This window comes from Ochotona curzoniae, unplaced genomic scaffold (assembly GCF_017591425.1).
Source record: "Ochotona curzoniae isolate NIBS_2020 unplaced genomic scaffold, NIBS_Ocur_1.0 scaffold_4506, whole genome shotgun sequence".
In the NCBI taxonomy this organism is placed as follows: domain Eukaryota; kingdom Metazoa; phylum Chordata; class Mammalia; order Lagomorpha; family Ochotonidae; genus Ochotona; species Ochotona curzoniae.
This window is the reverse complement of record NW_024467119.1, coordinates 67,798,307-67,815,044: the sequence shown is the minus strand read 5'-3', so window position 1 is coordinate 67,815,044 and position 16,738 is coordinate 67,798,307. Positions and strand designations below refer to the sequence as shown.

The window sequence follows — 16,738 nt, the reverse complement described above, 5'->3', positions numbered from 1 at the left end:
TTTATGTCTATGAACCATCTGGATGCCACATTAAAGTTGTTTCATGTTCCTGCACTATACATGGTTTTTAATGTTCACGTACCTCTTCCATCTATGACCCAAACTGATGATTCAGGAAAGTCAGTAGATTAACTGAATTTTACCCATCTCTCCAAAATCAACTCACCTGAACAACTGTAGGGCAACATCCACACGGTGATTCTGGTTTGTTTGGTTTTTTTTTTTGTGAAATATGCAGTAAACAATCTAAACATCAACTGTTTAGACTAGAAACAGGAAATGCCAGTCTCATGGCCGAGCAGAACTTAGCCCACCAGCAAGTGGAGAAACCAAGTTGGAGTGCAGGTCACGCTGGGCAAGGCTAGCACACCTGCCGGTTCGCAAGAGCCAGGGATGAGAGCAGACTGAGCAAAGCCAGGCAGCACCCACCAGCAAGAGTTGGGACTGGGGGCAGGCTGGGTCAGGCCAGGCTGTAGCATCCTAAGCAAAGGCCAGGGGATGGGTGGGGAGCTATGCCAAGCTAGGTCAATGTGTGAGATCTGTGGCTGGTAACAGGCCTGGTTGGGGAGCTAATGGGAGGCCCTGACTGGGTCGTAGTTCCCACTGGTGACTATGAGGGCCAGAGTGGGGGCTGCTGTCTAGTTCGGGCATGGAAGCAGTCTCTCTTGGCATGATGTAGACTGGGTCTGGGGTCAACAAGACTGGGCTAGACTCCAGCACCCACTGGAGCTCATGAGAATAAGGATGGATTTAGGATAGCCTGGGCTAAGACTACGTCCCTGCTGAGCCATGAGTGAGCTATGTCTGGGTGTGGACCAGGCCTGGGCTGTAGTACCCAACAGTAAAAACCGAAAAGCGTAAGGACCAGTCAGGAAAGGCCACTGTTCCTGCTAGAATAGAAGGTGGACTAAGTAGGGCTAGTCTATGGACCCACCAGTTTGCATGAGATGTGGTATTGAGAGAGGTTCTGAGGAGGAACTTGGCAGCTCCTCTGCTGTTGGCAACGCCCGCGTCGCCACATACCCCAAGCCGAGCAGAGGGACTAGGGTTATGAGACAGACAAGACAGACAACACACAACACACCGAGGCTCATTCTTGTGAAGTGAAGCCCCTTATTCAAAGTTGAACTGCTCTTATATAGTCTGCTTGGCCCCTCCCAGCACTTTCCCAATGCTTAAGCAACACCTAAGCTCCCCTGAGGACGTGCGAAAAGGGGAAGCAGGAAGGAGGGAAATTGCTCCAGCCATTGCAGCCACATAGGGAGTGAATCAACAGACAGAAGATCTTTCTCTCTGTATCTCCTTCCATCTATAAATTTGCCTTGCCAATAAAAATAATTAAATCTTTCTTTAAAAAAGAAAGAAGAGAAAAGAAAAGAAAAGAAAAGAAGAGAAAAGAGAAAAAAAGAAAAGAAAAGAAGAGAAAAGAAAAGAAAAAATGCCAACCTGTGACCTGGCAGAAGCAGAGGCTTGGAGAGCAGGGGTGTGGGTGTTCAGAATTACTGCTCACAGGGCCCAGGGTACTTCCAGCTGTGTGTAGAATACAGGCCTCTGACATTCAGTGGTAGCAGGTATATGGTGAGGCTAATCCTAGGCATTCAAAGCTTAACAATTTTGTAAGATATAGCAGCATGCTTAAGGCTTATCTTAAGTATATGTGATTGCACCATTAGATGTATAAATATTAGGTCCATTTTTGACCCTCTCGTGAGGGTCACACATCATCCTGGGATTTCCAAGCTACCTAGCACTTCTCCTCATCGTGTCGTAGGACACATAAATCAGATTGCCAAGTGTTCTGGGATTGCACAGCTTATTTCAAAGACCAGGTATCTGGTAATAGGTCATCACACACCATGATCTTTAGCACATGGCAGCTGAGTGTGAGCGGTTGGGGACATTCACTCCAAATTGTGAAGTATTGCGTGGCAAAGTACTTGGAAAATTGTAACATGTCCTGCGGATGTTATGACTGATAATAAACCCCAGTTCCATGGCAAATACAAACCTGAAGTTCAAGTGCTGAGTCCTATCAGTTGGGCTCACACAATGCACATAACCATCAAGCTGACATTGCAAACACAGATGAAGTGAGAAACCTTTCTGAGGTCACCGGCCCCTCCTGCAGAGAAGGAGCCCCTAGGTGTGGGAACTGTGGGGGTGAGGCTTGCCTGGCAGCCTCTGAGCCTGGCCATGTTAACATTTGCATTGTGATCCCTTTCTCCAGGACACCTGGATGATGACGGATTACCTCACGGGTTCTGCACGGTCACCTACTCCTCCACTGACAGATTTGAGGGGAACTTTGTCCATGGAGAAAAAAATGGCCGAGGGAAGTTCTTCTTCTTTGATGGCAGGTAGCATTCCTGTTTTTGCTTTGCTTGGTCTTGTTGCGGGGGCGGGTTCCCAGTCATTTCCATTGAAAGGAATGATACCAACTCTAAATGAAAGAATTCAAATGAAAGTGTTTGCATAATTTATACACAACATGAAAGTCACCCCAAGGTGTCTGCGCGGCTGTGGATACTGTGAAAATCCTACCTTACCCACCTCACCCCAACCCCCGGGACCATGGAGATAAGGCTGCGGCTTCTCAGGGTGGCTTGCCCATCAAAGAGGTACTCCGCCAAGCCACATTCAGGGGCCTCCAGTCCCACGCCAGGTGCTTACCTGGTCATCCCATACTTAGAGGGATTGGCATTGACCCTAATACATCTCAGTTGAAATCACACAGTCACCACACAGTATGCACAATTTTGTTAGTGATTGCTCCATGCTTAGTCCAAGCACACTGCATGCTACATAGCGCTCCAGTTGCTCGCCTCCTGCTCACCCACTGGTTTCTTGATGGTCTGAAGAAAGGCTTTTTAATCTCACTGGTTCTTCATCTTCACCCATGCCTCAGCATGTTCCCTCCCCTTTTGAAACTAGCTGGAGAAAATCCCTGGTAAAGCACCGTTATCAATAGGGTCCCGGCAGATGTGGGAGGGGATTGCTGCAAACTCACGATTCACTGTCTTTAGGGCAATCCAGCTTTTGGTAGGGCATCCTCCACTGAGTCCATGATCTATCTCCTTTACAAATATTTTTTTTCACATTAGCTTTGTCTTAATTTGGCCTTCATCCCTGACTGGGAACACTGTGAGGTACTTGGCCGTCTGATGGATGGGAAAGACTGGGGGAGAAGGGGTTGTCCTGGTGCTGCTTCCTGGCCATGACCTTTTAAAGCCTGTTAACTTCAGGAGCAAAGAGCATCCGTGTGAATTTCTCTCAAGTCCTTAGAGGAGTTCTGAGTCATGCAAGGGCCAGCTATATTCAGCCCAGCTGCTTGGGTAATCCACAAACAGATTTAGCTAGAGCAGATCACAGGATCTGCTTGATATTGCACTACTTACTACTCCTGATGTTGCTAACTGGCCAGAACTTCCCAAACCTGAGCATTCCTTTGGGAAAGTAAATGTCTGTGCTATGCTGACAGCTGAAGGGTGATTGCAGTGACTGGCATGTCTCCCATTTGCTGTTGGGAGACTGAACTGTTTTGGAGGATAAGAGCATGGAGCCAGAGTTGTGCTAAAATGGGTCAAACTGGGGCCCAGCGCGGTGGCCTAGCAGCTAAAGTCCTAGCCTTGAAATCGCCGGGATCCCACATGGGGGCCGGTTCTAAACCCAGCAGCTCCACTTCCCAGCCAGCTCCCTGCTTGTGGCCTGGGAAAGCACTCGAGGATGGCCCAAAGCCTTGGGACCCTGCACCCGTATGGGAGACCTGGAGGAGGTTCCTGGCTCCTGGCTCCGGATCAGCAGAGCACCAGCCATTGCGTTCACTTGAGGAGTGAATCATCGGATGGAAGATCTTCCTCTCTGTCTCTCCTCCTCTCTGTATATCTGACTTTGTAATAAAAATAAATAAATCTTTTTTTAAAAAGTGCTTAAAAAATGGGTCAAACTGCCAGCAGCAATCCCAGCAGCACACATGGATGCTGGTTCAAGTTTTGGTTAATTGGCTGCTGGTTCAGATCCCCGATGATGTGCCTAAGAGAGCAGTAGAAGATAGCCAAGGAGCTTGGACCCTTGCCACGTGGAGTCGTGCATAGAGCTCCAGGCTCCTGCATTCAGCCTGGCCCCCTCCCAGCAGCGCAGCCACCTGGGGAATGAACCAGCAGATGCAGGATCTCTGTTTGGCTCTCCTCCTCTCTGTAACTCTGTCTTGCAGATAAATAAATCCTTTTTTAAAAATAGTAGCATCGGGCCCGGAGCGGTGGCGCAAGTGGTTAAGGTCCTCGCCTTGAACGCCCGGGATCCCGTATGGGCGCCGGTTCTATCCCAGCAGCCAGAGGCTCCTGGCTTCGGACCGGCATAGCATCGGCCGTTGCACTCACTTGGGGAGTGAATCATCGGACGGAAGATCTTCCTCTCTGTCTCTCTTCTCTGTATATCCACCTTTCCAATAAAAAATAATAAAAATAACTCTTAAAAAAATAATAAATAAAAATAGTAGCATCTCCTCAGGCTCCCATTTGATACAAGCAGGGGAGAACAAAAGTAAAGCCTATCATAGAAATTTTGTAAAATTTCATTTTATTAATTCCAACGTTTTCTATCCCATTGACTCCCACCCCCAACTCCTCACCTCATTTTAAAAAAATTTTTAAAGCATTTTAAAAAGATTTATTTATGGGGCCTGGCGTGGTGGCCTAGCAGCTAAAGTCCTCACCTTGAATGCACAGGAACCTGTGTGGGCACCGGTTCTAATCCCAGCAACCCCACTTCCCATCCAGCTCCCTGATTGTGGACTGGCAAAGCAGTTGAGGACGGCCCAAAGCTTTGAGACCCTGCACCCATGTGGGAGACCTGAAAGAGGCTCCTGGCTCCTGGCTTTGGACCGGCGCAGCACCGGCCATTGTGGTCACTTGTGGAGTAAATCAACAGATGGAAGATCTTCCTCTCTGTCTCTCCTCCTCTCTGTATATCTGACTTTGCAATAAAAATAAATGAATCTTCAAATAAAAGACTTATTTATGTTATTTAAGAGGCAGAGCTACAGAGAAGGAGCAGCGGGAAGATCTTCCACCTATTGGTTCACTCCCCACATGGCCGCAATGGCTGGAGCTATGCTGGTTGGAGGCCAAGAGTTTCCTCCAGGTCTACCATGTGAGTGCAATGTTTTAGTTCCTTCTTTCTCATTAATAAAGGCTTTCTTTATGGCAAAATCTGTGGCTGTTTCCCTGCTTATCCCTCAGAGTACCTTGCCTTAATTTAACACAAAAAAAGTCTGCTGGGGGGCTGGCACCATAGTTTATCTACAGCACTATCATCCCATGTGGTCACCAGTTTGAGTCCCAGCTGCTCCACTTCTGATTCAGCTCCCTGCGAATAATGTACCTACGAAAGCAACAGAAGATGGCCCAAGTACTTGGGACCCTGCACCTATATGGGAGACCTGGAAGAGGCTCCTGGTTCTTGACTTCAAGCCAGCCTAGCAACGGCCTTTGCAGCCATTTGGGGAGTGAGCCATCAGCTGAAAGATCTTTCTGTGTCTCTCCTTCTCACACTATAACTTTGACTTTCAAACAAAAAAACAAATAAATCTTCTAATAATAAAATCTTCTGGACAAGAGTAGAGGGAAGAATCTGCCCCTCACATCCCCTCTCCCTCAAACCCCTTCCCTCTCACACACATACTCAACGATTGAAATATGATGAATAGAGCCGATAGTGGATTGATTCGTGGGAAAACATTCGTGCAGATCTGTTTGGTATCAGATACCTGCTTGCGTAGCAGAGCTGCCACACAGTGTTGCTGGGCTAGACTGAGGTGTCTAACCAGGGTGCTAAGCACAAGCTCTATGCTAACCATGAGGGGTGACTCCCACCGCCCAGCCCAGCAGGGAGTGATGGGAATTGTGATCATTTTCCCTCCCCTATCAGATTTGCACTGTGGCCCCAGGTGGCTCCTGCCACTTGAGCCCAGAGATTTATGCAGGTGCACTAGGTCAGATCAAAGCAGCGATCCAATCACTATTTATGGCCTAGAAATAGCTTTTTTTTTTTTTTTGAGGCATCCTTTCCCTGGTTTTTATAGCTCCCACTCAAACACATGTAGGCACATAGGTCAGTCAGTAGACTGGGAGAGACAGTATCACCCAACAGTCCAGGCCTTATCTGGTCCAGGGCTTATCTGGTCTGTCTCCGAGAGGAAGAAGGAGGAAGGTTGGGGCTGTGGCTCTGTGACCTGTGATGAAGCGCTATGGTGACAGGATCTCCAAAGGTCGTCCTCATCTCTCTTAAGCCCACTGCTGATCATGTTATTTGACACCTTCTGGGAGGGAAAAAACATGTGTGAGTTGGTCTAATGGCTGAAAAAAAAATGTCATGAGATCTACCAGGTCTTTCCCAGGGCATTGGGGGAATATACAATTGGAAGAGCCAGGTGTTTCTTTTTTTAATTATTTTAAAAGATTTATTGGAAAGGCAGATTTACAGACATAAGGAAACAAAGGGAGGGGAGAAAGATCTTCTGTTCGCCCATTCGCTCCCCCCCCCCCCCCCCAGCCAAGTGGCTGCAACGGCCAGAGCTAAGCAATCTGAAGCCAGGAGTGTCTTCCGGGTTTCCCAAGCAGGTGCAGGGTCCTCTACTGCCTTCCCAGGCTACAAGTAAGGACCTGGAAGGGAAGTGAAGAAATTGAAACACGGACACGAACTAGCACCCCACTGGGATCCTGGTGGTCGAAAAGAGGGGATTTAGCCAGCAGGCTATCTCACCAGGCTGAGCCAGGTGTTTCTACTGGAGCTCTACCTTCCTTGACATTTATCTACTCCAATTTCCTCCCCTGTGACCACTCTTCACTTTTAAGGTCTGCTGTGTTGGGTAAAAATAGTGATATGTTCCTTGCCAGTCAGAAGCCATTGGTCACCAAAAGGGTTCAGTGATGAGGAAACAAATGCTTTTTAAAAGATCTGTTTATTTTTATTGGAAAGGTAGATTTTTCAGAGCAGAAACAGAGAGAAAGACCTTCCATCTACTGATTCACTTCCCAAATGGCTGCAACAGCCAAAGCTGAGCTGATTCAAAGCCAGGAGCTTCTTTTAGGTCTCCCATGTAGGTGCAGCATTCAAAGGCTTTGGGCTATCTTCTGCTGCTTTCCCAGGCCATAAGCAGGGAACCTGATGGGAAGTGGAATGACCAGGACATGAACCAGTACCCATATGAGATGCCTTGCAGAAGGAGGATTAGCAAAAAAATACTTTTTTGTTAAGGAAAATTCTTTCAAACTGCAATGCTTGTTTATGTCTCACTCAGAGGGCTTGTCTATAGTTTTAAGAACCCTATTTAGAAAGAGATAAGGGAGCACGATGTGTAGTATCAGATTTGGACTAATGCTTTCTAATCTTATAGGAGCACAGATTTAAGAGATGTACTGCTGCAAATATAAATTGAGATCAAGAAAATTCTAGAGTCAATCTTTTTCTTGTCATAAACTATGATAAATCAGAATCATAATGTTAAAATTTTCCGATTCCCAGGAGTAATAACCCTGTTAAATTGTGTAACCAAGTTCCCAAGTAGAAGCACAGTATTTTAACTTATTGCAAATATAGAAAATGCTCAGTGGGCCCGGCGCAGTGGCGCAAGTGGTTAAGTCCTCGCCTAGCACGCCCGGGATCCCATATGGGCGCCGGTTCTAATCCCGGCAGCCCCGCTTCCCTTCCAGCTCCCTGCCTGTGGCCCGGGAAAGTAGGCGAGGACGGCCCAAGGCTTTGGGAACCTGCACCCGCGTGGGAGACCCAGAAGAGGCTCCTGGCTTCGGATCGGCATAGTATCGGCCCGTTGCGCTCACTTGGGGAGTGAATCATCGGACGGAAGATCTTCCTCTCTGTCTCTCCTCTCTGTATATCCGCCTTTCCAATAAAAAATAATAAAAATAAATCTTTAAAAAAAAAAAAAAAGAAAATGCTCAGTGGAATATAACATTTTAGCAGCAAAAATGCAAAAAGAGGACCTGGCGAGGTAGCCCAGTGGCTGAAGTCCTCACCTCACACACGCTAGAGTCTCATATGGTCACCGGTTATAATCCTGGTGGCCCCACTTCCCATCCAGCTTCCTGTTTGTGGCCACGAGGCAGTCGAGGATGACCGAAAGCTTTGGGATCCTGCACCTGTGTGAGAGACCCAGAAGAGGTTCTGGGCTCCTGGCTTTGGATCAACTCAGCTCTGGCTGTTGCAGTCACTTGGGGAGTGAATCAACAGATGGAAGCTCTTCCTCTCTGTCTCTCCTTCTCTCTGAATATCTGTCTTTGCAATAATTTTTTAAAAATTTTTTATGTAAAAAGAGAAAACTTTTCAATTCCCACCCTATGCTACAGGGGTAAATATTGATGGCAGCCAATACGAGCATCTTTATCATTTAATTAATATATTTATATTCAAGGTAAATATATATATATATATACCTTGGTACCAAGGTAAATATAAATACCTTGACTATATTGATATCCAAGGTAAAAACAGCAAAAACAGTTAATGTAGCCAAAATATTCATTGCTTACCTATCTGAGCCTTAGAATGCTTTCTCATCATGAAATCATCATCCAGACCTGATCTTTACTTCATTAGGTGACAAAATGTGGAACAGGACAGGCAAGGGATGACTACTCACTAAGGCAAAATCCTAAAGTCACATCACTCATCTCTTACCACATCAAACCATTTGTCCTACAAATGAGGAGGAAATAGAAAAACTGATCTATTTTTAAATTATCCTTTCAAGTAGATATTGCGTTCCTTCTCTCATAATTTTTTAAATCTGTTTATTTGTTTGAGATGCCAAGAGAGAAGGAGCCCCCATTTGCTGACTCATGACCCACCCCCAGTACCCACAGGAGCCAGGAAGGGGCAGAAATTGGCGGCCAGGAGCTCCAACCGGGTCCCCTCCCCCGTGTTAGCAGGGGTCTTGCCACTTGAGCCATCACTGTTGCCTCTGTCTGCACGGTGAGGGGCTGGCATCTGGAGCCCAGGCCAGGGACTGAATGCTGGCACTCGGGCATGGGGTGCAGGGATCCTAACTGCTAAACCAAATGGCTGCCCTCTTGCCAGCTCTGTAAGGAAGTGTAAATTGTTTCATGGTATTTATTTTTATTGAAGGGGAGGGGGGCGGATACAGGCATCTTCCATCTGCCAGCTTACACAACAGGTAGTTAGAGGTGGGTCAGGCTGAAAGCAGGAGTTGGGAGCTCTGTTCAGGCCTCTCCCATGTGGTCAGCAGAGATCCAAGTTTGTGAACTGTCACCTGCTGCCTCCAAGAGTGCACATGAGCAGGAAGCAGGCTAGCAAGTGGAGGCAGGACTCAAAGCCAGGCTCTCTGACATGCGATGCAGGAGGCTTAGCATGCTGTGCCACAACAACACCAGCCACACTTTGACGGGAAACAAGAGAGCTGCCCCCAAGATTAATTAATTGGGAGTCTTTAACATTGATGGCATCCTTAGATAAAGGTATTTTTGCAGCAAGGTAAAAGAAACCCTTTGTTGATGGGATCTGGCATGGGTCTGGCATGAGTGAGTTTGCTGGGTACTGTATAGTGTTAGGAAAATGCTTAGTGTTCAAAACACTTCAGACTGCACAACTCATTTTTATAGGGTCTCCTAGTTGAGTTGCTCATTATAATAATTTCCTTAGTTTTTATTTCAGCCGAGATTCCTAGAAATAAAATGTATGGTCGTCTCACGATCCTAGAATGGTTACGAGAAAGAGGTTTTCCCAACATAGGATGGCTTTCTTTAGGGATGGGGGCTGTGGAGTTGATAAGAGCCATGCCACTTCAGCCGGAGCTAAAAATGAGATAATCATTCCTTCAAAAAATATGCCTGTGTGTACTGTTGATCTCACTAACTTGCCAATTCAATTCACGGCAGTTACTCTCACGTGATTTCCTTTTCCCAAGCTCAAATCAGTGTCTGATGTCACTCAACCATACAGATGTGCCCACCGAGAGGGTTCTCTGTGGATTATCCCTGGCCACACCACCCACGCAAGGATTCCCAGCTGTGGAGCCAATGAAAATTATCCACGTTTCCCAGATGACAGGTTCATAGTTTGGATTTACAAAGCGCTTGCTCCCATTTCAGAGAAACCAGCATTGGAATGAACTTGTGACGTCATGTATTCCAACCTCCCACATGAGGCTGAGGGACCCTCTTGGTTGCTGACAGTCATCGAGCTGTTGTTAGGAGCAGGCTCAGCAGATACATTCATCTGTACTCTACAGAACAATTGTAATTGAAGCAAAGGGCTTTGTGACATGCAAGAAGAATGGGAGGGGAAAACTTTACAGAGCTCCCATTTGTATAACACTGGACACATTGCCTTTGTAACAATCTACTAAGTAAAAGAGTACTTCCAGAAGTCTGTGAAAATAGGATTAAAAGATAAATTTATTTTGGTACAAAAATTTGAAGTAACAGATACAAAGTCTTCAACAAGCCCGTAGAAAAAAGTGTACTGTGAAAAAATTAGACCTGGATTTCAACTTTTTTTAAAGATTGATTCATTTTTATTGGAAAGGTAGATTTGCAGAGAGGAAAGAGATCTCCCATCCACTGGTTCACTCCCCAACTGGCCACAACAACTGGAGCTGAGCCAAAAGTTAGGAGCAAGGTGCTACTTCCAGGTCTCCCACATGGGTGCAGGGTCCCAAGGCCTTGGGCCGTGCTGTTGCTGTGCTGCTTTTCTAGGGCACAAGCAGGGAGGTAGACTAGAAGTAGAACAGCTGAGATGCAAACCAGCACTCACCAACTTTTTTTTTTTTTGGCACCCAAATAAATTTATGTTCAAATCCGTTTGTCTAAAGGTTTTATTTTGGCATTACCCACTGTACCACAATACTGACCTCATTTCATTTACTGTGAACTTTTCTGAAAACCCTCATAGGTTTCATAATCCCTTTTGTCTAATGAAGAAACTAAGGCACAAAGCAATTGAGTAGCTCGTGCAAAGCCTAAGTAAGGACTGGAGCTGAGCATCGGGCTGAGGTCCACCCCAGCCCTCCATCAGCCCGTTGCTATGCCTTCTGTCTGGATGTCAAGGGCTCTGTGGCCCTTGATGTCTTTCTCCAAACCAGGCTTTCCATTTGATGTAAGCCCCTTCCTTCTGTGTGACTATGCCCGATTCAAAGGAGGGCTGAGATGAATTCAGGACCTTGGCAGGAGGTTGGCCCATGGCTGGAAGCGTCTCCTTAGCCATCAGTACACAAGAGGCCTGGCCCAGACCCTCGGCTTCCCCCATCCTCTCTTTTCTCACTTGTAAAATGGATGTAGTGATGCCTACTTCTCAGGGTTGTGTTCTTGCAGCCTGTAAAGCATTTGGCAGGTGCTCAGGGTGGAGGAGCTGGGGAGGAATGGGAGGACGGTCTGTCTGAGTTATCATTGCTGCTGTGTTTATTTGCTGCTAACAATGGCAAGGTAAGTGTCCTAGCATAGACCCAGGGTAGCACTCTCTGTGGTCTGAGTAGCTGCACCAATAGACATTGATTCTCACAGCTTTGGAGGTTGGAAGTTCTGGAGGGAGTGGTCAGCAGGTACAGTTTCTGTTGCGGGCCAGGCTACTTCCTGGCCATCTCTTTCAGCGTGCTCGCATGGCAGAGAGCAGAAAGAGACCGGAGGAAGAAGAGAGAGAGGGAAGACAGGCTTTTAAGGGCAACACCAAGAAGAAGAGCCAAAACTGCTGAAAGCACTTTGTAAATAAAAATATAGTTGTATTTGAATAAATCACAAATGTATCAGGACAGATAGTCAATTGTAAAAAAAAAAAAAGTTTGCCATTTCTTTGTAAGTAAGCTCTCCTAACTTCTTTTACTACTGGATATTTTATTCTAAGCCAAGAGCTCTGATAAAAATGATCTATCCACGTGCAGAGAAAGAAATTAATTAAAATCAATATTTCACTTTCTTCTCTGTTTTCTAATGGTTTGGTTCAAATGCTGGCGGCAGAAAAAAAAATTAAACAAGTCACCGACTGTTGTGTGATTTCTTAACAGGCTAAGGAAATGAAACGGAGTTTTTATTTACTTTCTCCACATGCAGACTATTCCAGTCCGATCCGTGTAAGAAATACTTCCTACCCTTGAGGGACTGTTCTCTTCTCACAGCAGAAGCACCCACAGAAAGCGTGCTGTGTTTCTGTGTCAGGGAAAGAACACATGAAGGCATATTCCTGATCCACTCTTGTCAGGCGCTTACACTCTAGCGAGAGAAATGAGATTCAGAAAACTAACATGAATAGAGCAGCAGAGTAGTGTGGACTGGATGAGGTCAGGGTTGACTTGGAGGGAAAGCAGAACCCCACGTGGCGGCGGAGCAGGTCCTGGGTAAGATGGAGCTGAGCAGGCACTTGAACAACTTGTGATCCAGTTGCCTTAAGGATTAGAAAACAACTTTCTGTACATCTGCTATTCAAATGTCATCACATAGCCACCTTTTTTTTTTTTTAGGACTTTTTTTTCCACTGGGAAGTCCTATTTACAAAGAGAAGGAGAGATAGAGAAGATCTTCCTTCCACTAATTCACTCCCCAGGTGGCCACAACGGCCAAAGAGCTGAGCTGATCCAAACCCAGGAGCCAGAGGCATCTTCCAGGTCTCCCACATCAGTGCAGGGTCGCAAGGCTTTGGGCCATCTTCTACTGCTTTCCCAGGTCATAAATAGGGAGCTGGATGGGAAATGGGACTGCTGGAACACAAACTAGCACCCATATGGGATCCCAGCACACGCAAGACAAGGACTTTATCAGCTAGGCTACCATGCTGGGCCCCACTTAGCCACCTTTTAATAGTCATTCAGTAGCATCATTTTCTCCATGATTTTCTTTCCTGAATAAAAAGTTCCCAAAGTTTGGGAACGTTCATTATTATCCTAAGGTTATTTTTGTCTAGAAAGACAGCAGGAGGAAGGGGAAGAGGGGAGGGAGAGCAGGCAGGTAGGAAAGGTGACCTGTCACTCTTTGCCTGAATGTGTCCTGAGGAGTTAGAAGAGCTCATTGGCAAGTGGCCTAAGAGGCTAAGCCAGGGAAGCACAGAATGGAGCTGAAGCCTGGAGATTCCTGAGGACACGCACACAGGGGGCTTTTAGAGCAGGACTCCACGCACTCTGCGTGTACAAAGTCAGAGCCGAGATTGGGTTTGCAGGCCACGTCGGGTCACTCCTGCAACCGTTCACACCGCTTTTGTAATATGAATGCAGCCATGGGAGATACAAGCAGTGCACGCAGTCATGTCCCATTAAAACATTATTTGCACAAAGAGGAAGAGGCCATACTTTGCCAGCCTCTCCTGGAAGAAAATATTAAAAAGAAAGGGGCATCTTAAATGCCACTCTGAAGAAGTTTTTTTTTTTACTTCTTCAGTGACAGAGAATTTCAAAGACTTTCCATTTTGATTTCCCTGGAGAAGCTAGCTCAAGGAGCTAACATGCCCCTGTTGTCATCACTTTTCAACCAAGTCTTCATGAAACGTTGCCAGGAGAACTAAGCAGTGGCCTCAGGCAGATACTGAAAAAATCATGTGGTAAGAATTGTTCCCCCGTGCTGTTTGTGTGAGTTTGTGTGCCTTAAGTCAATAGGACTGGGAGGCAGCTCACAGTGCCTGCTTGTAGGACATAGGAGCAGGGGCAACACAGAGGGTTCCACAGGTGAGAGAGCAAATAGGACAGGCCAGGACAGCATGGGGGAGGAAAGGTGTGTAGGTCCATACAATTTGACTAAGCTCATTTGCAAGACCTGTGCCTTGTAGCTTAGATTGTAGCCCTGAGAAAACCAGCAGACTAGTCCATTGGCTAATGTATTGACTGCTCCATTTCTGATCCAGCTCCCTGCTAATGGCCTGAGAAAAAGCAGCAGAAAAGTGGCCCAGGTGTTTGGGACCCTGCTACCCAAATGGGGGACCCAAGATGATGCTCCAGGCTCCTTCCTTTGGCCTGGTTCAGCCCTGGCCCTTGCAGCCATTTGCAGAGTGAACAAGTGGGTGGAAGAAAGCTCTCTCCATCTCTGTCTCTCTCCCTTTCTCTATGCGACTCTGCTCCCAATTAAATGCACAAATCTTTGTAAAAGATTGGTGTAATCAAATATAATTCAATCTTTGGGACATACCCTACTAAAAATTATTTGTTATCTGAAATTTGAACTTCACTGAGCATCCTGAATTTTATTGGCAGTGCTAAGAATGAAGACAGATGACTCTTTTTTTCACACTGTATATTGCATCGTTATGTTAGTTGATTAAATTATACTTCACCGGGGTTCTCCTTTTTTAAAAAAAAGAAGATTGTAGGAATTTAATGACAGTTCAATCTCATTAATCCAAGCCCCTCTGATTTAGAATTTTGATTATTTATGCAAAGGGCCACGCTAAAGTGCACTTTATTCTCTCCGTGAATTCAGTAAGCCTATTTGTCACTGATAGCAGAAACAAAACTGAAAGGGAACTATTTATCTCCTAGGGAGACTACAAGTAGTGCAATTACAATGTAATCAGAGGCGATCGTTATTTAGGCTGTGCTTTTCATCTAATAATTATAGATCATTCTCAGCCATTCGTTAAGAGAAGACAAGATGCTAACAGAGTTAGAGACAGTCCTGTCAGCTCCCATGGCCCTTTTGTGTCCCTGCTGCAGCACTTGGACACATTGCTTGCCTGTCCTGCCTGCCCCGGGAGACGGTGTATACTGGCCCAGCTCTCCTGACCCATCATGTCGGTTCTGTTCATCCCTCAGTGCTCCCCACTTGGAAGGCACACTCTGTTTACTAGTTGAATTAATGAATGAATGCTATCTGCATATGTTAAAATAATCAAGCTGTCTTTGTTTCTAAAAGTCTTCCATTCTTAATTTTAGAAATAATTTGAGCTGATCCTCCCCCTTGTACCAAGTTTTAGTCCTAAAAGTTACTAAAGTTAGTTTTCTTGCATAATGGTTGTTGGAGACACTGAAAATGTGTCTCTCAGCTTGCAGATGCGCTTTCTGAGGAAGAAGGAAAGGGTTTCAGGTCACGGCGCTAAGAGCCCATCTGTGAGCTGCCTTTGGGCTGGGCTTAGTGAGATGAGCAGTCTTTTCTGCCTGCACAACTGAGCATGCTCGTGTGTGTGCGCATATGTGCACGTGTGTGTGTGTGCTGGTATATAAGTGCACAGCCATGTGACACCTGACAGCGCATTCAACAGAGCACATATCTCACGATGGCCCCATGGGAGTAGAACACAGCCTCTTTGTACAGTGACCCATCCATGCGGGTTTGTATAGGGACACACCACGAAGTTCCCACGGGATGAAATCACCTACCAACAACTTTCTTAGGGTATATGCCTTAGCATTAAGTGATGTGTGACTGTAAATGTGTGCACACACACAAACACACATGCACGCCTACACACACTTATATAGATACCAAAATATCTTCCAACGGCATCGAAGGGGATTTCATTTTTTAAAAAGATTTAATTATTTTTTATTGATAGTCACAGTTACAGAAACAGGAGATCTTTGGGAAACTGGTTCACTCCCCAAATGGCTGCAACAGCCAGAGCTGAGCTGATCTAAAGCCAGGAACGTCCTCTGGGTCTTCCACATGGGTGCAGGGGCCCAAGGCCTCGGGTACCCTCTGCTGCCTTCCAAGGCCATCAACAGGGAGCTGGATAGGAAGTGGAGCAGCCGGAACTCAAAGTGGCACCCTTATGGGCTACCTCCACCACAGTCAGAAGATTAGCTCACTAAGCTATTGTGCCAACCTGAAAGGGGATTATTTTGCTTGGCTAAGATATCAGCAATGAAGAAGATATTAATGACTTGCAAGCAAGTATATGCACATGTTCAAAGCAACCTGTGTCTTGTTATGAGATCACTGCCCATAAGCCATCAGTAAGAGCCTCGGAACCACCAGTGAATTCTGGAACATTCTGAGGGAGTTTAAGCAAGAGTGGTACAGATGCAGAAAGGGAAATGCCAGGATTTCTATCGTTCAGTCCTTTTTATAAGATTTATTTATTTGGGCCCGGCGCGGTGGCGCAAGTGGTTAAGTCCTCACCTTGCACGCCCGGGATCCCATATGGGCGCCGGTTCTAATCCCGGCAGCCCCGCTTCCCTTCCAGCTCCCTGCCTGTGGCCTGGGAAGGCAGTTGAGGACGGCCCAAAGCTTTGGGACCCTGCACCCGCGTGGGAGACCTGGAAGAGGCTCCTGGCTTCGGATCGGCATAGTATCGACCCGTTGCGGCTCACTTGGGGAGTGAATCATCGGATGGAAGATCTTCCTCTCTGTCTCTTCTCTCTGTATATCCGCCTTTCCAATAAAAAAATAATAAAAAAATAAATAAATAAATAAATAAATCTTTAAAAAAAGATTTATTTATTTGAGAGAAAGATCTCCTTTGGTTCACTCCCCCCAAGTAGCTTCAGTGGAAGCCAAGAGCCAGGAGCTTCATCTGGGTCTCTCACTTGGGACATCTCCACTGCTTTCCCAGGAGCATTAGCAGAGAGCTGGATTGAAAGTAGAGCAGCTAGGACTCGGACCAGCAGCCATATGGGATACCAGCACTGCAGGCAGTGGCTTTAACCCACTTCTCCACAGTACTGGCTTTTGATTCATCTTGATTAGAGGAAGTATGTTCCCAGCGACCACCTGTAGCATTTTGCTTCTGTTCCCTCCAGCAAAAAAAAGAATTCATGGGAATTCAGAATTGGGGATTAACTCTCCTTCTCCCTCTT

The 16,738-nt window shown here is 46.2% G+C and overlaps 1 protein-coding gene across 1 annotated transcript in view; it reads left to right on the top strand.

The window, feature by feature from the left end:
• The window catches only part of SETD7 (SET domain containing 7, histone lysine methyltransferase), a 44,643-nt gene that overhangs the window by 7,613 nt on the left and 20,292 nt on the right, over positions 1–16,738 (top strand). The window contains exon 2 of the mRNA XM_040967289.1: positions 2,228–2,357. Within this exon, the coding sequence (XP_040823223.1) occupies positions 2,228–2,357 (130 nt within the window). The remainder of the gene's footprint in view (positions 1–2,227; positions 2,358–16,738) is intronic.